Source organism: Rhinoderma darwinii, chromosome 4 (genome assembly GCF_050947455.1).
Source record: "Rhinoderma darwinii isolate aRhiDar2 chromosome 4, aRhiDar2.hap1, whole genome shotgun sequence".
NCBI lineage: Eukaryota > Metazoa > Chordata > Amphibia > Anura > Rhinodermatidae > Rhinoderma > Rhinoderma darwinii.
In genome coordinates this window covers 353,500,984-353,526,706 of record NC_134690.1, presented here as the reverse complement: position 1 = coordinate 353,526,706, position 25,723 = coordinate 353,500,984, and the positions used below count along the sequence as shown (strand labels likewise).

The following is a 25,723-nucleotide window of genomic DNA, read 5'->3' as shown; positions in this document are numbered from 1 at the left end:
GGAAACTTTACATAAATAAATAATGCGATCAGTAGTTTGCTAACCCAAAAACAACAACAACCCCAGAAAAATGTAAGTAAATTATAAGTAAAGAGATGTTAGAACACCTATTACTACTGCAAATAAAATCCTCTTGCATGGAGAAATATAAAACATGTAAAATACTAATAATATAATTATTATTGTCATTATCATTATTATCATCATCATCATCATTTCTAAATCCCTTGAGGACCAAACAAAGTTTTCGTAATAACTTTTTTTCCAGCTTAATTTTTATAACAAAACTGTATGAGGCCTCGTTTTTGCAGGACAAGTTTAACTTCACTTAGATGCCACTCTAGGAGTGCATATAGGTTAGAATTTATATTCTTGTCCAAATTATGGGAAAATGCAAAAAAAAAAAAAAAAAAAAGAATTTCACCATAGTTTTTTTTAAACAGTCCACCAGTCAGAATAAATAATGTTACAAAATTTAGTGCACAGGTTGTTACGGTTATGGGGTACCAGATAGGTCTATATTATTTGGACGTCTTAATTTATTGTAAAATTTGTGTTTATGGGGATAGGGGGGGAGGGTGTTACTAAAATGCCAGCAAAGAATGTATTGTATTGAACAAAATACACTGTCATATGTAACAAAGTGCACCCATGGTTCACTGCAACATTAGACAACTGTATTGCCAAAATAAAGTATCACCTTTAAAACCCATAAGAAGGAAAACTCCAGTTTCAAACATCATTTTACATTGCCTACAAGGGTCTCATTTATCAAAACCGTCTAAAAGAAAAACTGGACTTGTCGTCCGTAGAAACCAATCAATGATAGTACAAATTTCAGTTTTCCAGAGCAGCTTTAGAAATTAAAGCTGCACTTGGATTGGTTACTATGAGCAACAAGGCCGGTCTTAATGCTGGACAGTTTTGATAAATAGTGATCATTGTTTTACTTATCGTGAATGGATTTTACGGTTACACGATGCTTACTTTTCACTTCCAACCTATAAGTGACCCTGATACAAAGCTCCAAATCCCCTACATAAATATAGAGGTTAAAAAATATGATTCTGGCAGCTTGTAGCTACATAAGAAAGTAGTATGCAGTAAGCTCCCCCTAGTGGTGGCGGCAGGCAGCTAGAATTTTATCTTTTAACTCTATGTCTATGCAGGGGATTAGAAAGAGCTGCTGCAGGCGAGACGACAGTGATTTGAAATAATCACAGAGAGGAACATAAAAAGTAATGCATGTGCCCCAACTTATCACATAAATAAAAGAAAGGTTGAATTTTCCGTTATATCCTCGAAATATCAAGGTGGGATAGCCCCTATAACATTTTATGTCGATTTTAACGTGAAAATCTAGGGTTCATTTATTTTATGAAGGTCTGACTTTTAGACAGATTTGCCTACATAACATTTTATAGTTCACATATATTTTAAATATAAAATGTTATTATAGGGTAGAGCCACCTAACACCCGGATAGCACACAAGGAAGAAGCTGTGAAAGACCACCATTGCACTAGCAACATGACGTGTGTATGCCAAGCGTAACCCCTGATCATTTATAAATTCTATGATTATAAGATACGAACAGACATCTGTGTTTAACTTTATCCCTAAATCACTTAAAGTTTAGGAAGACACAATATAATTCTATGATCACATGAATGGCATAAAGGAAGATGGCCACACGTAATAACCATGAAATCAAGGACACGCAGATCAGACGAATGGTACAGGGGAAGCTTTATATCTGTCCCAGTCTGCTGGCAATAGCAGACGCGCTATAAGTGGATTATTATAGTAAATCTGGCCACTAATCCTACCCAAAGCCATCGACATTAGACAGATATTGGTTTCTTTTTTATACAACTTTAGACAAAACAAATTTTCTTAAATAAATAAAAAAGCCAAAGTTCTATTCAATTCCTTGGCGGAGACATTTTTTTTTTATTTTTTTTTAAGGAAGAAGGATTGCATTGAAGTCTTCAAAAATACATGAAAGGTTTCCCCCTGCTGTTTTGGTTGCCCTGCCTATAAATCTAAGCTGGCATTGATGACCTCTCACTTCAAAGCTACTAAATTAAGTCATTAGTGTCATACTGACTGTAGCGGCTCAGTTCTCCCTCAGCCCTCATAATTTCACAGGTGTATTTACAGATACATTTTGGGAGAAAAAAAAACCAAAACGTTTATGTATAAAATGCCATTGATGATAATGTAAAAGTCACCCTGAGACATTTCACTTTCTCCAGTGACACTGAATTGGACCCATATAACGTCACCATTTTTTAGATTGTTCTGAGGATTAAGGGATGACAGAAGAGAAAATCTTTTATAAGGACAATTTTCTAGAAACTAAACAGGTCATAGCATTAGGGCTATATTTCATAAATAGGGAAACTCAGCGGGTCTCCAGTAGATTGTTAAATATTCCTTTTTATTATTTAGCTTTTTTGTTATTCTATGTGGTTTCACTAATGACCTAGATTTCGCCATTAAAGGAATTTATTCACTGGGGTTACCCTGGATATTAAACTTGATGGCCTATCCTTAGAATAGGCCATGAATATTAGATTGGTTGGGGTCCGACTCTCAGTAGCTGTTTGAAGGGGCTGCGGCAGTGCATGGTATTGCAGTGCGGTCTTATTCACTTGAATGGTACAGTACTGCGATAACTTGTACAGACGCTACGGAAGTAATGGCGTATGCAAGTACGAAGAAAAATGAAATCCATGTAAACAATAAAAAGGATGCGGCCATCGCACGAGCTCCTTCAAACAGCTAATCGGCATGGGTGCTGTGAGTTGGTCCCACACCGTTCTAATATTTCTAATACTGTAATAGGCCATTCATTTTAAAATCCCTTTAGGGCTACATGCACACGTGTGTAATTTGATGTGGAAAATCCACCTCAAAACCGTGGGTAATTCCGCAGATAAAACCTGCACTTAATATTGCGTTTTTCACACGGCTTTACGTGCGTTTTTTTTACATTTTGAGGAGGAAACAGATGTGGATTTTATTCTGCATATTTTGGTGCCTTTCTTAATAAACTTGTCAGATACAATCCTAAAACAGAAATACAAGATAAATTGCTTGATATTAAAATCTGCACCACAGGTCAATTTACCTGCAGAAAAATTCAGCAACATTTAGATGAGATTACTAGAAATGTCATGTACTTTACTAATACTGTATTATGCAGTGGATTTGCCGCAGGAAAATCTACGTGGCAAATCTGCATGATACACACATCATGTGCATGTGGCCTAAAGGAGCACTGTGTTAAGCCTAGTACAGAGTAACAGGGGTGCGGAGCACGACTGCAGGAGACTCAGTGGTAGTCCATATAAACCGGACAACAAATACAGAGGAAGAGTATTATCGCAAACAGGAACAGAATAGGTGCAGTGCATTATGGGAGCCCAGATTGAAGTTATAGGCTGGGGCTACACGCAGACTTTTTGTAGTAAGATTTTTTTTTTTCTGCAGCGTAATCAAAACATTAAGGAGCAATTTCTACGAGATTTTCAAAGGATTTTCATATTAATCTATGGAGGGAAAAAGTAGCTACTGTTTAAAAATCACTCCGAAATCCCAGCGTGTAACGAATAAATATTAAAAAAATTGCTAGCAACTCGCTCGCCTGGAGCGATTTTAACGATTTTCAAGCTATTCACTGCATTTGTATGGACAGTAATTTCAGAGACCGTTTTTTGTAGTTAACGATACAAAGCCTAGGTGTAGCACTAGCCATATAGTTGAAAATGAGCAGTTAGGTTACCTGTCTGATGGTGAAACTTAGACTTCGTAACTTAAAGGGGTTCTCCGGCTTCAGAATATTAATGTTATTTTTTTTGTATAATTAAAAGTTATCCAATTTTCTAATATACTTCTTGTATGAATTGCTCAAGGTTTTCAAGATCTCTGCTGGCTGTTATTCAGTACATACATTTATTATTTACTTCCAGTGGATACAATTCTGTCCATGGTCATGTGATGGTCACACAGGTGCACGGCTCGTTACAGTTACAGTATGTGTACCAGAGCTGTGTCTTCTAAATATCCCAGCACCTGTGTACTCTGTAAATTCTCTTATCTCATGCTTTGAGGGGCCTATAAATTAGAAACCCCATTTAAAAAAAACTGCACCCTCAACGTATTCAAAACAGAATTTGGAAAGTTTGTTAACCCTTTAGGTGTTTTACAGCAATTAAAGGGAACCTGTCAAGTTGTATATGCTGTTTGATCTGCGGGCAGCATGTTATAGAGCAGAGGCAGCTTGGAAGATTGATATGTATTTTTGTAGCAAAAGATTTCGTGTATCTAAACCTCTTCTCATTCTGGGCTTTGGAGTTCAGTGGGTGGTTCTAATGACTGACTGACAGCTCTCTGTATTCACACTAATACAGGAAAGGCTGTCCAGCACTGAGTTGGACCGCCCACTAGACTCCAAAGTCCAGAATGAGAAGAGGTTTAGATTAATAAATTACAAGTTATAATAAATCTTTTGCTACAAAAAGAAATATCAATTTGCCCACCTACTCCTGCAGGCAGGTGTTTTATAGAATTTATTAGAATAGAGCGAAAACCCAATAATATGCAGTTTTAGCTAAAAAATAATAATTTTCACAATAAATTCAGGAGACACTAGCATGGCAATACCCCACATGTGGTCATAAACTGCTGTTTGGACACATGGCAGGGCTTAGAAGGGAAGGAGCGCCATTTGGATTTTAGAATGCAGATTTTTCGGGAATGGTTTTCTGACACCATGTCGCATTAGCAAAGTCCCTGAGGTACTAATATAGTGAAGAACCCCAAAAAGTGACCTCATCAGGAAACTACAAACCTCAAACTGATCTAGGGGTGTTATAAGCATTTTGACCCTCACAGGTTAAAATTAAATGGTTTCCAATATTTAGATTTTGCTAACATTTTAAATTTTCACAAGAACTATAGGAGAAAATGCAACCATACATTTGTTATCCAATTTCTCCTGAGTAAGGAAACTCCCCCTTATGTGAATGTAAACTGCTATTTGGACACATGGCAGGACTCAAAAGGGAAGGATATTTGGTTCTTGGAGTGCAGATTTTACTGGAATGGTGCATTTTACATTGCCCTGTGGTACCAGTACAGTGAAAATGGCAATTTTGCCATAGAAATGCCATTTCAGTATCCAATATGTTGCGCCCAGCTTGTGCCATTATAAAAAGACAGCTCTCTTATTATTATGCTGTGTTTCCTGATTTTAGAAACACCCTACATGTGGCCCTAATCTTTGGCCTGGACATGCAACCATAAACGATCCGGAGTAAAAGAGCACCATGCACAGTTGAGGCATAATTTTGTGATGTGTGACAGCATTAACTACTTCAGAGGCTTTGAGGTGAAATAATAAAAGAAACCCCAAAGAAGTGACCCCGATTTAAAGAATAGATGCCTTTAGGAATTCATCTAGGGGTGTAGTGAGCATGTTGACCCCACAAGTTTTTTTTCCAGAACTTAAGTCTCAATGGATGTTGCAGATTGAAAATTGCAATTGCGCCGCTATTTGGCTTTTGGAGCGCAGATTTTGTTGGTAGTAGTATTGTTTGTGGTTTTACTGGTATTTCAATTCATAATGCGGGGTCATATGTAAGCTGGACGGAGTATACAGCACATGAGAAGGTGGTATAATAATGAAGACTATAAATAAAATTAATACTCTATAGATGTCTGGTATGTTTGAAGCAATCCCTTATGCACGGGTTAGGTTTCTCAGTGCTGGTGTCGCACCGATAAATGGTTATTTACACTTATTTCCTTTTTGGAACACGCTCTGCACCTATTTTGGGTCCTACCTTTGTTTGCAGTTTAGTGTACTTCGCTGGGAAACTTTTGTCCTGGTAGAATATGGATGGTCTCGCTTCCAGCGGAGATGATGACCTTTTGGGGCAGATGTGCTTGGGTTTTCTGGTTCCCTAATATTAGGGCCTTGATAACCAGCTCTTGAAACTGAAGGAATGTTCCCATCTGGCCTGCACATCGGGATAGCACATGAGCGTTATACAATGCCACTTATGCGATGTGAACAGTCAGCTTTGGGAAACTGGGATATCATACAAAATATCCGCGCTCCATTATTGACTAATTCTTGGCTTCTTCCCTAGCCCCATATGTAACACAACGCTCGAAAACGTCATAATTTCTACTGCATCTACGGGGTCTAGCAAATAATGACGTGGGGTTTTGGGAAAAAAAAACCTGCTAGACATGTAAATTAGTCTGTGCCATCATTTTGCTTCATTGCGTTCCAAGACGCATAAATGTTTGTTTTTTCTATTAACGGAGCTGTGTGAGGGCTTGTTTTTTGTGGGATAAGCTGCAGTTTTTATTGGTACATGTGTCTTTTTGATCACTTTTTATTCTATTTTTTTTGTAGGCAAGGTGACCCAAAAAAGCATTTGTGCCATTTTTGGGGTTTCTATTCCTTTTTTTATGGCGTTTACCATACAGGATAAATAACGTGATATTACTTATTTTTCGGGGAAACAAATTTTTGAACTTGAAGGCCTGATCTTCTGATCATAGGTATAATAAATTGCACTACTTTTGTAGTACAATGTGTTATAACTGTCAGTTCTACACTGACAGGCAGCCTATTAGGCTTACAAACATGGCAGACTTGGAGGTAATTGTTAGGCTTCCGGTTGCCATAGAAACACATCAGCACCCCGTGATGACTTGCCTTAAAACGTTGGCTAAAATGACGCCACTTTTGATAAACGTGGGCCTTATCATCAGCATCTCGTGACATACACTGATCTCTCCGTTCCAGTAACAGGGCCATTTTAGTACCACTCGGTAACAAACATTGCACCAATGCAAATTAAATCTTATGCTCTGTTATTTTACCCATTTAATTCAGAGGAGAAATGGATTAAAATTTAAGACACAAGTTCCTTCATGATAACTTTAACTTTCCTCGGCTCCTCGACCCTAGAGTGTGCCTTTTGGGCATAATGAATGAGACTGTACATGGCCATTATGATAAAATATTTTTTCGCTTTGTTTTATTTTGTGCTAGGAAGGTTCGAGTCTGGAGAATTGGGTCCAATTAGTAAATAAATATGTACCAAAAACAGTTTGGGAAGATTTGGTCTAGATGGTTGGAGGCCTCGTTTGCCCTTCTGGATGGAATGGGAGCAATGCAGATGACTGGAGCGCTTGGGTGAATGGTGTGTGCATGTGTGTTCTTTTAGTTGTTCTTAGGCATCTACTGTGGTCACATCTTCTGCTACTTGTTGGCAGCAAAGTATATCCTGTATTGTGATACTCCTTCATCTGTTCACTGCCTTATCTGTACTTTGAATGTCTTGTAACCATCGTGCCTTGTTATTCCAACCAGTTTACGGGTTGGTACTTATGTTGTATTTACTTGTACTTTTGTACTTTGAAAATTAATAAATAAAACCTTTTAAAAAAATAAAAATTTTTAAGCCACAACTAAATACTTCTAAAAAAAGATAATGGGTCATCATGACTCTGCCGCAGCATCATATGCTCTAAAAGTAAAGCTTCCAGTTATGGCTATTTTTAATGCGTTATGTCATGTAGCGTTACTCCTCCTTTCTAATTTATATCCCAAATATGTCTGTATCCATATGATCACATGTGAAGTCAAGAAGACTTCTTAAATAATACAGACTCACATCTACAGACTTCACACTCTACAATGCCTTCTCCTAAATACAACAGAACTTACTTCACGGCCATTACATGTAATAGAATATATAAGAACAATATTGATAATATTTTGAGTATAGATTGCAATAACTTACCAGGAATTTCAATATCTGATTCTTCACTAAACTCTTCAACGTTATCTTGTTCTGTGTGAAATTTGTCTTTTACATCCTGTAACAAAACAGGGGAATCGCCTGGAAAAACCATAAAAAATAATTATATAGTTCATTTGCAAAAATGGTTTTCTGCTCTAAGAGAAAAGTGAATCAGTACATTAGATCATTTCAGTAAAATTATAAAAACTGCCAGACAATGTTGTATAAAGGTGAGTGCAAAAAAAACCAAAAGGCAGCATGCATGGAAAAGGCACAATCCATCTATTAGTTTGTGCACTTATTCTAATTTTTGCTATTTAATAAGCATTCATAATGCTTCCATTCTGTTGAATTCCTAAAATAATTACGGTGCCGATTAATTATTCCAAAACATGAGAGGTTGTCACAGCCCCGCCCATTCTTACAGGGTAGGGATCTGATTAAGATACCACTGGGTGTTCTACAAATCTCTTTCCACAAATAGATGACTTAAGCTCTCTATACACGTGAGGATCGGACGATAATCTAATGTGTATAGGGACCTCCCAGCTGAAAGGGAAGGTCACTGGCTGACTACATGGGATACATAGATATAGCGTATGTTAGCTAACTTGTAAATGACTGCTTCCTTCTCTGACTAATCTTGTAGCAATGGCACAAGCAACGTGCGGAATACTAAGCAGGTAAGATATTTCAGGTAAAGTATTGACTACATCTTCTATAGAATGCATAAAACCAATCTACCGGTCTCAAAAGAAAAATACGAAGAATTTTTATCATTGTTTTTTATCACCACATAATAAGGTGATGTACTTTGCAAATCCTTACTCTTGCTTACTTACTCTACACTACTCTAGTTCTTGTCCAGTCTAAACCCCGCAGAAATATTTGGGGGATGTATACGTTGCTTAATCAATAAGAGATAGTCAATATAAATGTCTTTGTGCTAAGAACGTGGTAAGTAGAATGATATTGGAAATTCAGCTGGAAGAATGTCTTTCCTTCTGTGTCACAACAAATATATTGCCCTATTTTCTGCGCTTCATCTGTTCTAGCCGAGTGACATGCAGTCAATTCCCCCCACCCCAAAAAAAAAAAAAAAAAGAGTCAGGTGATGGAACATAGTTAGATCCCATAGGTTTAAAAGGCACTTCTTTCGATGGCCTTATCATTATATTTCCAGGACTTTTCCCAGCTAGCCTCATATGTAGCGAATAGGATTTTCAAAACCTTAGAGGTCTGTTCAGTTTTAAAATCAAAGTATTTTATCTTTGAGAACTCCTATCCTGGTCCATTAAAGGTTATCACCAACTGAAATCAATCTGTTCTTCTCGAGACCAAAATATCAATCAATACTCCTAGTACGTAAAGGCACATAAAACGTCCCCAATTCCTATCTTAACCCCGTACAAAGGGTTATACGAGTTACCAGTGCTTAATATTAGAAAATAAACATTAAAATGCTTGGTGCGGCCACGACCATAAAACTGTGCCGGCCATGTGGGTACCATTGTTTTGTTTTTTTGCTTTTTATTTTGTTATCACTGTATGTTTCACAAGAACATCTTTAAAGAATTCTGTGCCGAGAAATGTGCTCTGTAGCCAGTAATTAAAATTTTAATAAGTGAGAGATTTTGTAAGTAAGAATCAGTTTTATTAAAAATAAAAAAGCTAATTGACAATACGGTGCTCTTGCTGTGGCTCCCTGGGGCACCCTACTGCGCTTTGCTCCATCTTCAAACACACAGCAAGGGAAAAAGTGAGAGACTATATCTGGAATAGGGAATGAGGGTAGATTTCCGCAAATCATTATTTTAATTTTAAGTCAAAAGGAGTCAGACGAACTGCGTATAATAGGCACATATATGTAGCTCTTCAGTTCGATGCACTACGTACATACATAATACATGCATGATGGTCATTAATGGAGAGGTGCTACAAGGACATATACATTTGGAGGAGATGTGGGTGGATCTAGGGTTACTTGCTAATGATGTCTATGTTTTAGATTCACATTACTAGATCTAATTAACACTTTCCTTGTTGCGGAGAAAACACAACCTTATTAATAGCAAATTCAATTTTTTTTTTTTTTTACACGTTCATTATAAGCAGTTGCTGGATGCTCAACTCGGATTTTTTTTCCAAAGAAGAGAGTAGGTAACGTTCATACGAATGTAAGGTCATAGGCCATTACTAATACTAATCAGCACGACGGGACATGAATTTGTGTATAGTCTGAAAATTGAAGATACATCATTTTAACAACTACTATATAATTTGCCTAAATATCCAGAAAATGTTTACAATTTGAAACTAATGCAATTTGGTATATTCACAATTTTTATATTTATTGACTCTACATTTATAGACATCATTTTAGGACCTTAAAGCTGCCTGTAGATATTAGGACATTCATTTATGGAGTCTTGAAAAATTAATCAGACAGGTTTGATTTTTCCTGACGGATTCTATTAGTTTCCACCAAGATACGGTAAGTGTTGTCGAGGCGTCTGGCATCTACTCATCTTCTGTTTCTTTCAGTGAGAAGCACTCACTTGGCTGTGCCAACTAACACATTCATGAGGAATATGACCAATTTAAAGAGCTTTCAGACGACAATTATTTTATGTCTATGGCAGCCTTAAAAGGATTGAGCTGCAATACTTCACACAACCAATGGATAAAAGTGGCGCTGTTTCTGGAATCTCATGCAGTACACTAGACCACATTATTAAATATCCTAATAGGCATAAAAAAATATGTGGCGTATAACATAGATGTGAAGATACCCACATAAGAGAAGTCACTTTTGGTCATTTAGAATAATCATGGGAGGAACAAATATATGGGCTACAAGCACTTAATGAATTAACATGAAACAAACATACAACATATATTTATTCTAAAATTAAACTAGTTTTAAATCCAATTTCAATAAATATACACTTCTACTAGTCCACCTACACAAGAAAAAAGCCGCTTTGCATATCTAGATCCAGACTGTCCCCACCATGTCCCATGTGAGCTGCGTAAAAAATTCTAAGGCTGTGTTCACATCTGCATTGTGGTTTACTTTTATAACAGATACAACCAGTGCCCGACAGACCCTATTGACTTATTATGGCTTCCGTCATGGAGTGTACGTCGCTTTGATGGGTAGAATAGCGCTGAATCCAAACAGGGCCTCCAACAAAGATATAAAAGTTTCATATTAAAAAAGCACTAAAATTCGGTTAACACAAATATTTTATTTATTAGTCATTTATGAATAACCAGAATTCCTCCGGCAATCCGTTCCCTTCTTATCCAACAGAAATGCCATATTAGTAATACTATTCCTCTCATGAAGAAATAGGAGCAAAACTGTCTTTATCTTGCGTGATGCAGTATCATATGTTAATAACTACATAGTGATCATTTGTAATGTGGCCCTGCAATTCCATGTATATTCTCCGACATAAGAAAATAAAAGTATAAATCAGGGGGGGGGGGGATCCAAATCGGACTCATCTGATACACACACCCATTGAGACGTATTCTGTAAAGTCCGCTTAGAAGCACGGCGTTTCTTGCAGCACATTTGCCTAGCTCATAACCGATTATCCAGTTACAAAAGACAAGTAGCAAATTAGTAACATCTGCCGTTTGCAGGGTTATTACTGAAGAAAGCTTACAAGCATTAATCATTCTAAAATATCTACAAATAAAGTAAAAACCCAAAGGTCAGGTGATTTTCACTTTGCAACAGTGGAACTCGCCTTCCAGCATCTCTTCCTACTCGTTAGAGCGCGATCACCTTTGCTTACCAGGCATACATGGTGCTTAGTAAATATCAGCTCATTTGTTTTAATCCCCTTGTGGGTGTTTGTGCCCCAATCTTTCATCCTAAAATGACTTTTACCTGGAACACGTTTTTTCCCTCCAAACTTTCCATCTTTGCTGTCATCTTCACACGAGCTTGAGTCATCTGTATGTTGAGACAGAAAATAATGAAACATTTCAAAGGCGTGATGACCAGGCTGGCTTAGTTCCAGTTAAACCCTGCCCTTTGAGTATATTTTTTGCCTTATACTGTTGTTATCTAGCGTTTATTGATCTTGTCTTCTACTTTCTGGTTCTCAAAAGAAAAAGCCTACTGTGAACTTTTTATCAAATAGGTTTCTTTTCGGCCTTCTTCAGCTGCCATAAAAATGATTGAGCCAACCAGGCTCCTCAAATTATTTATGCTTTAAATAGATGAAATAAAAAACAAGAAAAATTGCATATAAATGCCAACAGTGTCTCTCTGAATAGCAGGACATGTGCAAAAAAAAAAAAAACAAACTTAATTAGCTGGAATCAAAGTTGCTTTTTCCACGGAGAATAAAACAAGCATGCACTCAAAAGACCTAAATCAATGTGCCCAGCTTAATCATATAAAGGGTTTTTCATCCTAATTGCTGAGCTCTTTAGATTTTGATGAGATGGGTACTGAGGAAGATAACCCAGCGAGTGTATATTACCCAGTCATTATCCCAGACTAAACTTTGATTATTAAAATGGGTTCTTGGTGTATATGGCTGACATAATTGCCTTTTCTATGGTCTGCCTTGACATAATTAAAACAAATCATGTGGTGTTTATCACTGCTGTTATTTTGCGGCTTCTAAAAAAAAAAAAAGGAAAACACTCCATGTAACATTTTAATTTGGTTGATATTATATTGTAGGGAACATTTGCAGTTTTTGGACTTCGAAAGAATAAAAGGGTTTAATTACTAAGCAATCTCCGGCTCGGTAAAATATATGCGTTTTGTAAGATACATAAATGTGCATGTCTAAATGTTTGTTGTTAACATATGAAAGTGATTATGAAGGTGTTTTTTTTTGCTTTTCTTAAAGAGGTTTTCTTTGTATTTAGAAACTGAAATGTGTGCATCCTGGTCATCAATGTACAAGGTACACCGATCAGCCATATCACCGGCCTAATATTGTTTAGATCACCCTTGTGTCGCCATAACAGCTTTGACCCGTCGAGGTATGGACTCCACAAGACCTCTGAAGGGGTCTTATGATATCTGGCACGAAGACGTTAGAAGCAGGTGCGAGGTGGGGTCTTCATGGATTGGACTCCTAGACATGAGAAATTAAACTCTTTGTCATATTCCTCAAACTATTCCTGAACATTTTTTTTTTTAGTGTGGCACGTTGCATTATCCTGCTAAAAGAGGCCACTGCCAGTAGGGAATACCGTTGCCATGAATGGGTTTATTTGCATGCCTGTACCCAAGTCACCACCGGCTTGCCTTCTTCCCAGAGTGCATCATGGTACCCTTTCTTCCCAAGGTATGCGACACATACGCAGCTTGCTGTTCACATGATATAAAAGAAAACACGATTCCCTTCCCCCATTGCTCAACTGTCCACTTCTAATGCTTATGTGCCCATTGTAGGTGCTTTCGGCGGTAGACAGGGGTCAGCATTCTTACCAGTCTGCGGCCATGCAGCCCCAAAAGCAGCTGTGATGTACTGTGTATTCTGCCAACTTTCTATCATAACCAACAGTAACTTCTTCAGCAACTTGTGCTACAGTAGCTCTTGGGATCGGATCAGACAGGCTAGCCTTCGATCCTCATGCGCATCAATGAGCCTGGGGCACCCATGACCCTGGACTATTTTTGGCATGTACTAACCACTGCATACCGGGAACACCCCACAAGATCTGTTGTTTTGGAGATGCTATGAACCAGTCGTCTATCCGTTACAATTTGGCCCTTGTTAAAGATACTCAGATCCCTACGCTTGCAGATTTTTCCTGCATCTAACACATTAACTTAAAAAACTGTGTGTTCACTTGCTGCCTAATATATCCAACGCTTTGACAGGTGCCATTGTAATGAGACAATCAATGTCAGTTGCTTTAATGTTATAGCTGATCAGTGTACAGAGAAACCTGTGTATGCATAGCTTGTCTAGGACGCAAATTTCTGTTACGATTGTGTTCACACATCACAGTCAAAGAGCGGTTTTTGCCAAGATTTTGCCAAAAAAGCTGAATAGTTCTCCCATTTTGCCAAAATCACTGTAAGAAAATGCAAATTTACCGCAACGTGTTAACCCAGTCTAATAAATACCTGAGAAATATATCGGATATAATAAGATAACCTTAAAAAACAATATCTTTATTAAGGGTGAGGCCACATGTTGTGGTTTTGTTGCGGATTTCTGCAAAGTCACAGGAAAACCACAGCAACTTTGCAAAAACAATGGGATTTGGGGCTGGGTTTAAATAAACCTAAAAAAACACAGACCGCAATAGAATAGTTACGTGTGGCCTCACACAGCTATTTTGCTTTCCTTTTACTGTCATCAATTGGGTTGTTTCATGAACTCGACTCCTTTCCATATGCCCCGGGTCAGACGCGGCTTCCCATGGAACAACAGCTGATCGGACCGCCTTTATTTTAAAAATGGATTGTCTCCTGAATCTGGAGACACTAATAAACTTAGTCGGAAATTTATTTGTTATGGGTTTTATTGTCCTACAGGCAACCCCACCTACCTGCAGAACACTAATAGGCAGCGGTGCACAAATTGCTGGAAACTTTACAATTCTGGAGCCAGTTTGATCTTTTTAATAGCCAAACAATTGAAAGAGGCTCAGAAACCAGTAGGAGAGTTAAGTGCCAGCAGCATTTTCTGGGCACATGGGCTACCTGGCTGTTGGGATTTGTCCTCCCCTGCTAATCTGAGTAGGAGTGCTTTCAAGCATGTTTATGGTATTAGCTGTTAAATTAGTGGAGAGCGACAGTGCTTACATACAGTTATGAATGTTATACCATAATAAAAACTTGCCTCGATTAGTTTTTTTATAGGCATCATGTTTTGGCGTATGCTTGTACTGATCATCTACAGTTTGATCCGTCTTCAGAAGGTTGACGTTTTGTTCGTCTGTGCTGGAAACGGAGGTAGGATTGTTCAACTCTCCTGCAGTATTCAAGTTAACCTACAATGACAACACAGGAATGACTACAACATGCTCAATAACACAGCAAGAGTATTAATTGACATACAAAGAAAACAATATGATCACGTAGAGGTCCGGGATGCACGCTTATGCTTGGAGATGTTTGAATTTGTCACTTGGCCAACATCAATCATAAAAATAGCAATCACGGCCATTTTATTGTTATTGTACAGAACTGTAAGGCTGTGTTCACACTGAGTTTTTTTGCAGGAGCACAGGGCTTTTGGAGCACAGATTTTGCTGGATTGGTTTCTTGGCGAAACGTTGCATTTGAAGGCCCTGCGGTACCAGTACAGTGGAAACCCCCGAGAAGTAACCTCATTTTGGAAACTACGCTCCTCAAGGCATTCATCTAGGGTTGCAGTGAGCATTTTTCCCCACAGGTGTTTCTTTAATTTAATTAGAATTGGGCCGTAAAAATAAAAACGTATAACTTTTCCAATTATATGTATATTTAGTTAAAAAATAAATAAATTAAAAACACCCCATAATTTGTTACGCAATTTATTCAGAGTATGGAAATATCCCATATGTGGTCATAAACGGCTGTTTAAGCACACAGCAGGGCTCAGAAAAGAAGGAGCACCACTCAGCTTTTGGAACGTAGATTTTGCTGGAATTACTTTTGAGCACCATGTCATATTTGCAGAGCTCCTGAGGCACCAGTACAGTGGAAACCCAAAAAAGTGACCCCATTTAGGAAAGAATACCCCTCAAGAAAATTAATTAGGGGTGTAATGAGCAAGTGTTTTAGTAAATTTATTATAATTGGGCCGTGAAAATTGATTTTTTTCAATAATACGTAGTTGTAGTTAACATTGTTAATCTTCAAAAGCGGTAACAGGAGAATCCCCCCCCCTCCCAATTTATTATGATATTTCTCCCGAGTATGGCAAAAATTCCCCAAAATTCCCCAGAAACTGCTGTTTGGATAGATGGCAGAGCTCAGAATGGAAGGCAATTTGGCTTTTTAGCGCATATATTGCTGAAATGGTTTTCAGATAACATGTCGCATTTGCAGAGCCCCGGAGGTGCCAGTACAGTGGAAACCCCTGATAAGTGACACAATTTTGGAAACTACACCCCATAAGGCATTCATGAATGTTTGTAGTGAGCATGTTGACACCACAGATGTTTTCCAGAAATTAAAGTGAAGTGGATTTTACAGAGTGAAAGTTGCCATTTTTCCAGAGATGCACCATTTAAGTGCCCACAATGTTGTGCCCAGCTTGTGCCACTGTGAAAAGTCAGCTCTCTAATTGTTATGCTGTGTTCCCTGGTTTTAGAAACATTCTAAATGTGGTCCTAATCTTTTGCCTGGACATATGACAGGGCTCAGGAGTGAAAGAGCACATGTGCATTTGAGGCCTAATTTGGTGATATACCCAGCATTAGCCCACAATTGCAGGGGCTCTGAGGTCAAATAGTAAAAAAGTTACCTCATTTTATAAACTACCCCCTTAATAAATTTATTAAGGGGTTCAGTGAGAGTTTAAACCCCGCAGGTGTTTTTCAAAAATTTATGTGCAGTGGATGATTCAAAGAGAAAATTGCAAATGTTCCACTGATTTGCCATTTCAACCCCATTTATGTTACCCCATAAATTGTTAAGCGGTTTCTCCCGGTTATGGTAATGCCATGTTTGTGGATATAAACTGCTGTTTGGGCACACTGTAGGGCTCAATAGAGAAGATTTTGCTTGGTAGTAGTTTGAGTTTACTAATAACCCACTGCCAATATCTTTGTGGAGTTTCAGATAAATAAAGATGAATCAAATATTCCATTGAACATTTGGGGTAGTGTTTAGAACTTCTCTCCCCCATCTTATACAATCTGTCTGGATAGAAATGGAGCCTGTTGATAAGAAACCACTGAGATATTTTAGACGTTGGGATTAAAGACACGTTCAAAATATTCCTAAGGATCAACTCCCATTGATTTATTTCCAAATTCCCAACATCATTCTGTCACTTCTCTCTAGCTGGCAGCAGGTTATTTCTAAATATATATACTTAATACAAAATTGTCTATTTTAAAATGTCATTCTTTTATATTATAAGTATTTTATATCAATATAGTTATAGGTTTTGTATCGTACAATTTAAACTCGTAACAGTCCTTAATGGATAGAACAAGATGTATAACCAGGTGACCAAAAAAAATTAAAAGAATTCTGTTGAATATGAAGCTGTTCTTGCAAAACAGATGTGGATTTTAATTCTCCATTCTGAAATAAATATGAAACCAGTCTGACCCCCTTATTGACCCAGCAGTCACTATGTGGAGATTCATAGACTTCCTTAATATATCTGTTATTCCAAAACGGCGTTTACATGGCATTTTTTTTTTACCAGATTTTTCTTTTGCTCTTAAAGAATAGGTAAGCCAGATAAGGTTTAAACTGGAAGGTATTTACTTGCCACGACTTTTACAGTTCATATACATCGCGAAACTCAAAAAGCTTTGCCCATTCTTAAGAGATTCAACGAGATATAATTTTCAACTTCGACTAAGTACCTTAGTTGTCTGGCTAAAAAACAATGCCTGAAAACGTGGGTACTCAAACCTCCCTCATTCTTAGGATATCTAACAAACTTCTGCTTTATTCTGGGTCATTTTTCCATCCAGATCAGGTAATTAATGATTCTCTCTCTCTCAGCCTGAAAAATCTTTCACTAATTTAGGGTGCAGCATTCAGAAAATAGTAAAGTAATTGAAAAAAAACACAAAAAAACATTTTAACTAAAGCAACCCTAGCCTAAAAAGGGATAAGGGGACGTTTCTATATCCTAACTTTATCCATCATCCTGTGAACTGGTGGAATCAAAATGCAATTTCTCAACATCAAAGGTATTCTGAGAAAATTAAAGTCCTAAATATTCAAAACTTTTTCTCACTTCCAACACTTCAAGAGGTATATTAGTAATATAAATTGGAGTATAGGTAGGACTCCATGGACCTGTGTCTTTTTTCAACCTTAATAATCAACTATGTATACAGGGGTATATAGTGCTGCTTCTCCGTCATTCTAAAAATCAGTAGGCAGTAAGACCCTACAATCAGTAAGTGATGGCATTTCCGAACTATATGCCATCACTTACCATCATCAGAATACCCCTTTAAAGAAAATTGGAGGGGAAATGTAACCTCAGCATTTTAATACCCTGTTTGTCTTTTACCAAAGAGGCAACACCTACATCAGTCATGACTCTCGTGCAAAGTTAGGACCTTCCCTTTTAGCAGTATGAGCTTGCTCTATATACTCCCATCTTTATTAGTAGTAAAATGTTAGCAAAAAGGCAGGAAGAAGCAACCAAAGGGTCATACCAACAAGGCATGGGAAATGAACAAGCACTGTGACATGGTGATCGAGTGTAGTAGCATGAGAAGAGGACCTCCTTTTGATGTTTTCTATGGGTGCGCTTCCTCCTCCTCCTCCATGTGATTGGCATAACTTGAGTACAAACAGTAGACACCGCTTGTAGCGTGCACGGCCGTGGATCCTCGTTCCAACTCACCTCTTGACGGCCGCGGCCATGGATCTGTGAGTGCCGGTCTGCGTCTCCTTCCTAGGAGACGCCAGCACCCACTTGCACTCCGCTCTACAGTCTCATGTAGGGGGGCTTGTTTTGTGCGGGACAATTTATAGTTTTTCATGGCACCATTCATTGTAACGCATAATGTACTGGGATTCTGTTTTTTTTTTATTTGTGGTGTGAAATGGGCAAAAAAACAGCGATTACACCATTTTTGTTGGGGGTTTTGTTTTTAAGGCGCCCATCAGGCGGTAAAAACTACATATTTGCCTTATTCTACAGGTTGATACGATTAGGGCGATACCAAATTTATGTGTTTTATTTTAGGTTATACCACTTTTTAAAAAATAAAAGTATTTGCTAAAAAAAATATGTTTTGTATTGCCATATTCTGAGAGCCATAACTTTTTTATTTTTCCATCAATTTAGAGGTGTGAGGACTTAAATTTTGCGGGGCGAGCTATAGTTTTCATCGATACCATTTTGGGGTAACATGCGACTTTTTGATAGTTTTTATTGTTTTTTTTTTGTAGAGCTAAGGTGACGTCTTTCACCAAGCGGGTTAAATAATGCTATATTGTGATAGTACGGACTTTTACGGACGCAGCGATACCAGTTATGTTGTTAACTTTAAATTTTTTAACATTGCTTTAGGGAAAAAAAATGGGAAAAGGTTTTTTTTTTTTAACTTTTAATATTTTATTTTTTTGGAACATTATAAAAATCTTTATTTAACTGTTCTTTACTAATGTATTGCAGTATATTGTGATTCTGACAGTCTCCTTTGAAGCCCTGCCGGAGGCAGGAGTGCAAAGTTGGCAGACCAGCTCCTTGCCTGAGCCTTGTTTGTATTCCTCTGTTAGTCTCGCAAATGGTCCCGTAGTCGTATCCTGTTCCGTGTTCCCGTGCCCTGCTAACCGTATACTGTATTGGAAACCATCTGTGCATGTCGTTACTACTGTCTGGACTATCACAGGTACCCTTGTGCTTGGACTATATATATATATATATATATATATATATATATATATATATATATATATATTGACTTGGTACACTGTAGTTTGGCCAGCTGCTATCCCGCTACGGCGGTGCGACCCGGTGGGTCTACACACCAACAGATCGTGACACGCTGGCAACTTTCAAAATTAGTAAAATGGAGCTACTAGGGACACAACATACTAGAGTCATTAATTATTTCATTCTTGTCCGTAGATGCAAGTTTCCAAGGTGCTCTGTACACTATAGGTCCTTATCACCACAGGAAATAGAGAAGGAAGCCTGCGAAGTACAGCTTCAGCCAATGGAAGCAGAGCAGGAAGTGATGTCAGAGTTGGCAACTTTTCCTGTACAGCCCAGTAACATGTAGCATTATTTTCTGTGGTATTAAGGTCCTAAAGTGAACAGAGTCCTTTGGAAACTTGGATTTGAAAGACCAGAATGAAATAATTAACCACCCTGGTATGTTATATAATCCTTCAAGTTTTATTTTTCTTATTATGAAAAGTTTTCTGGTTTCACTTTCAATTCTGCAATATGACTGTAGATCTGCAAAAGCTGGTATTTGTCCAAGTCTTGAAGAACACACGTTTTACATATTGGATGTAGTAGGTGATATATATATATATATAAAAAGGAGATAAATGTGATCCAGCGCAAGAAAGAGTAATTCGAAGTATATTAAAATGGAATCTTTTTCCGATTTTATTGTATATAAAAGTAAAAAACAGGGAGAACTTACTCCCACAGCAGAAAGGTGGATGTATAAAAAGAAGATAGGTGTGTATAGCCTACGCGTTTCAGACGATCTCCTCGTCCTTAGTCATGGCTGAGAATGACTATAAAATATATATAAAAAATAGTTTCACTGAACTATCCCCTAATTTCTATACATCAATAGTAGCTTGCATTTATTTCACTGCAATTGTAACATAATGACTTACCAAGTCAAGAAGATAAACCTAAATATTTCTAAATAAAATATGAGTAATTGTGCAGAAATTTAAGCGAGGAACATTCTTTCTTAAGAAAGCAATTACACTGACACTTTGAGAAATTCCAGCTTTCTAGTAAGATTTTATAAAAGAAGTACCTAGCTTACTCAAGATTAGTAATTGGGAACCTACAGGCCTTTGGCAGCTTTTTATCATCAAAATGGGGAACTGAAGTGAAAATTAAATAATGACAGATATGAATTACTGAGAGAAGCCCTACGGTTGTTAATGGTTGAGTTGTGGCAAGATGTACAATATAAGAGTACAATACTACCTATATACATGTTACAGTAACGTCCTGGAACATGGAATATAAAAGTCGCAATCTGTTTGACGCTGGATAGATTGAGTCTAAGGAATCCACTGGTCTTCACCCTATAACCCCACAAAGAGGTGTGTGACTGCAATGTGACGGACTTCTCTTCTAAGGGCCTGTTATGTCACAGTTCTGTAATAGGAGATCACTGTACGCAGTACTGTAAAACATAATTTATGTGCCTGTGAAAACTATATTTTGCAGTGCTGTGTGTACATGTAAGTTTTACAGTGAAATGGGGATAAATGTACAGGCCAAAAAAAAATATATGCATACCAATAGATCACCACTGGGTGGGTCACCTACACATTACACCTACCGGAGCTTTTATGACATCCTATTCTAAATCCATAAACATTAATATGAAGTCAGTACCCATTTTGCAGCCAAAACAACTTTCACTCTTCTGGAAAGGCTTTCTACAAGATTTTGAAGTGTATTTGTGGGAATTTTTGCCCATTTATGGTCAGACACTAATGTTGGACGAGAGGTCCTGGCTCGCAATCTCTGTTCTAGTTCATCCCAAAGCTTTCTGGGATGAACCCATGCCATGAAGCTCCCAGGGTACAGTTCTTGTGCGGATGTTAACGCTAAAAGAGGTTTGGAACTCAGCAGGTATTGAGTTAGCATAGCATTGGCAACTTTTATGCACTATGCTCTGACCACTCTCTGTAACCACGCTCTGTAACTTTGCAACTAGATTGACCCATTCTATCACAAATGTTTGTAGAGGCAGACTGCATGGCTAGGTGCTTGACTTTATACAGCTGTGGCAATGGACTGAATGAAACGCCTGAATTCAATGATTCAATGATTAGGAGGTGTCCCAAAACTTTTGTCCATATAGTATATTTATTAATCATAAACTAAATGATAAGATTCCAATCTGCTGCATCTAAAGCTAACATGATGTCTCGTATTAGAAGACACCTGGCCAGAAACAGCATCCTCCTGTCCATGGGATGTATCTGGTATTGCCACTCAGTCCTATTCAATTGCATGGTGATGAGCTGCAAAACCAGACACAGCCCATTCAAGACTGGCACTATTTTTTGAATTTTTTTATTCTAATCCTGGACAGCCCCATTTTTTCAAAGCAAGATTAAATTGAATACATTGATTCTCTTTTTTAGTACTTAAATGAAGGCCATAACAGATCGACAATAAAAACCAAGAGGGATTATTATTATTATTATAATTCAAGAACAAATAGGCACTTTATAAATGCACATGAGCTTCATTCCAGTTTTGATGGGAATTCCATACTTATGATAATGAAGCTAACTGCCCTCCATTACACAAAGCTGGGACGACAAGCATCTGCTAGAATGGAATGGGTCGTACTTGCTTACTTCTAGACACATTCCACTGTTGTCACCCCCCTTACAAAAGACACCAATAAAAGGTTAATGTGCTTTCGCTCCAAAGGGCATATTCCAAGGCTACTCTTCTAGTTAGGGAGACTCCAAGGCTACTCTATTAAAAATTGAAGAACACTTTAGTAAGCTATTAGAGGACAATGTCAAACTAAGAGATACAAATGAAAGTGAAACCATGGAATATATGGATGTATAAACAGATTCATGGTTCTGAATACCACTCAGCCTTCCTTTATTAAGTTACGGTCTGAATGACACATACCTAAATATCTCTATTTATATTTTGCAATTGATAAAAAGACCGTTACATGCTTCATTTAATTCCCAGATGATTTCTATTTGAGTCAAGCAAAAAATTATGTCTTTTTTTTCTCTCTGCTAAATTGAAGCTTTGGTTTGCAGTCGCTTAAAGGGCCTTTGTCATGACACATGCGCATTTTGAACAATGACTATATGATGTTTATGAAGGGTTAAACTATTGGTTGCAAAGAGCTCCGACTATACAGCTCGCAGAGTAATGTGCCTGGCATCCTGCTGAAAAGGACATTAGGGAGGAGTATTTCTCAGCCAATTAGCATTGCAGGAAGAGTTCATTGATGCTGATTGGCTAGGAGCAGCTGACACACAAGGCTCTCCACCCAACACTCCTCTGAAATGTCATTTTCAGCTGAATGCCATTCACAGAATACAACTCAACAATCTCTGTATATAATGTGTAACTATAAGCACTTGTCACACACGTGTTTAACCCTTTATGCACAAGTTATAGATGTCCTTGTTTATAGCATTAATGGGATTGCCCCATTAGGACACCCCTTTGCTAACTGCAGATCTGCTAGCGATCAGCGGATATAGCTGGGGGAAGCTGCACGTTTCCTCTGCAGTGGACGCATGAGTAAATATGTAATAAAGGGAGGTGTCAAGTCCTCCAAAATGATTCCCTGAATCGCTTACACTGCTCTAGGATGTACATATGCTCTAATAGGGTATATAGGAAAAGGTTGGTCTTGATACGATAAAGCCTTTAAGAGCAATTGATTAAAATAACGTTATTATCAGAAACTCTGGCCAAGTGGGAGCAATTCCGTAGGGAAGTAAAATTGCTAATTGTCTGGCAGGTAACATCAACAATATACTGTACAGGTGTAATTTTTGCCAGTCTGGATAATGTTTATGGGCCACTCAGGCACGGTCACCATGTGCTATTTTTTTTAAAATTAATTAAAGATAAGATTGCTGTAAATGGTGCCTGTATTTTGAGATGGCATTTGCGTGCCATTGATTAGAAATTATACATTTCCTTTTCCCCTGTATTCATATTATGGTAAAAAGAGCTACTGTGATAAAAAACATAATAAATAAATAATTTCCTAATATAATATTTAATGTGGCTCCAAACTCAAGCTTCACTTTAAATATACAGGGTACGAAACACATTCATGAGTAAATGAGTAGGGATAGATGGACATTATCTATACAAAGGTAGATGTCCGAATATTTTTGGAAACGGTCCTATTTCATCTTAAACGTCCGGACACCGGGGCAATTTGTTTGCGGTAGCTTGCTGTAGGAAAAAATAGTTAAATCTGGAAGACTTGCCTCTACACAAATAGTGTTGCAGACATCCAACTTGTTAAAATAACAAGGCACATTGATTATCAAAATAGGCATCTCCTACCTGCTGAGATTTCATTTCATCATGCAGCATCAATACGTTAGCAAAACCTGCTGGAACACCGCCTTTCAAAATCCCACGTTCTTTCAAGAAAGATATATGGCCGAGCAGATGCTCTCGCAATGATGCGGAGATTGTCCTGTAAGAAAAATACATTTTTACTAAAAATAAGATCTCTTATCTTATGTATTTGTATAACAATGTAATAGTCATCTAAATTAAAAATCTGATTTTTCCGTGTTTTGGTGTTGAAAAAAAAAAAAGAAATAACTGTGTTGTCGTCATTGTCTACTGCCTCTCCTGTAGCTTCTGTTAGTAAAGGTTTTCAGGGTTTAGTACTCTACGCAAGGCTGTAAAAGGCAGTCTATATTCTACATTTGCCGGAAGAGTAGCGCTTCTGTGCACTTGGTAATCTGAGCCAAGTAAACTCATTCACACATTAACAAATTTGCTTATAAAGTTTCACCTTTGCAACAAACACTTATATATTTAGTAGAACAATGCAGTGAAGGGTTTTCAGCCACATACTCTACGCACTCCTTTGAGTGTCTCAGTAAAACGTTACCAAACAAAAGCAGCAGTTTTGTACTAATAATATCAAATAACTGAACACGTACCTACAACTCGGCTTATATGTAGCCGTGGGGTAAGCGTTAACCTGGTGTTTGGCGCTCTATGATTTTTTTTGCCAAAGCATGTTACATTTGGCTGTGCAACTGGATTAAAAATTTATTTATTTTAGTTTATCATTGCAAATTTTAACAACACAGTGCATAGTATTATTGTGAAAATAGTAGAAATTAAAAAAAAAAACACAGTGAAAATTGAACACAAAACTAAGGCCTTATTCACACGAACGTCTTATACGTCCGTGCTATGCGCGTGATTTTCACGTGCGTCGCACAGACCTATGTTAGTGAATGGGGCCGTTCAGACTGTCAGTGAATTTCACGCAGCGTATGTGCGCTGCGTGAAACTCATGACATGTCCTATATTGGCCCGTGTTTCGCGCTGCACGCACCATTGAAGTCAATGGGTGCGTGCAAATCGCGCTCGGCACACGGAAGCATTTCAGGGTACCGCGTGTGATTCGCGCAACAGCAGTAAAAACAATGAATGAAAACAGAAAAGCACCACGTCATGATGCCGGCTGCGCGAAAACTGCGCACCATATGCCGATGACACACGGACCTTTTGCGCGCGCAAAACGCAGCGTTTTTCTGCGCGCGCGAAACGGACACTTCCGTGTGAATAAGGCCTAAAGAGAATAGAATAATAATAAAAAGGGAGAGGATAGAATAGAAAAGGGAGGCACAGAAAAAGGAAGAAAAAACACAAAAGGGTGAAGTGAGTGGAAGGGAAAGCGAGGCAAAAGTAAGGCAGAGGCAGGGGAAAGAAAGAAAAAACATTGGGAAAATAAAAATGTAGGAAATAAAAAAGGAAACGGTGACAAAAACAAAAGGAAGGAAATAGAAAGGGAAAGCGCAGTAAAAGCGGCAGAAAGGAAGAGTTGCCAAAGGAAAACACTGGTCGATATCTATCAATATGTGCAGAAAACATCTCAAACCTTATGAGAATACTGGGCGGGCAAATTGTTCTGCCAAGAAAATAAAAAAAAACAGGTATAATATTAAATGACATATACCATTAAATGTCCACCATATACATTTCACAATGCAACTATTTAGACTACTAGAAAACCTTATATTCCCAGCAGAGGGTTTTTGAACAGGGAGATAATGGTCTTTTGTTGGCTTACTTACCTAGAGAGGCTACCACACCGAACCCCCTAGCCATCAATGATGTCTTTGCTAAATTTTACTCCGATTTACACTCCTCTAAGGTTCCAAATAATCCACCTGACTTGGAGGCATACTTAGACACTATTATGTTCCCCACCTTGGAGAGAGAGGATGTTACATTTTCTGGACGCTGATCTGACTTTAGAGTAGATTGCAGAGGCTATTCGCTCCTTTCCGAATAG

The 25,723-nt window shown here is 37.9% G+C and overlaps 1 protein-coding gene across 2 annotated transcripts in view; it reads right to left on the bottom strand.

The window, feature by feature from the left end:
* Positions 1–25,723, bottom strand: part of KIZ (kizuna centrosomal protein) — a 126,773-nt gene that overhangs the window by 34,103 nt on the left and 66,947 nt on the right. The window contains exons 8-12 of one of the 2 annotated variants that reach the window (XM_075862978.1): positions 25,307–25,336; positions 23,743–23,878; positions 14,668–14,818; positions 11,736–11,801; positions 7,832–7,930 (exon numbers count right to left, since the gene is read on the bottom strand). In XM_075862978.1, coding sequence (XP_075719093.1) covers positions 7,832–7,930; positions 11,736–11,801; positions 14,668–14,818; positions 23,743–23,878; positions 25,307–25,336 — 482 coding nt within the window. The remainder of the gene's footprint in view (positions 1–7,831; positions 7,931–11,735; positions 11,802–14,667; positions 14,819–23,742; positions 23,879–25,306; positions 25,337–25,723) is intronic. The other variant, XM_075862979.1, reaches the window with a different exon arrangement.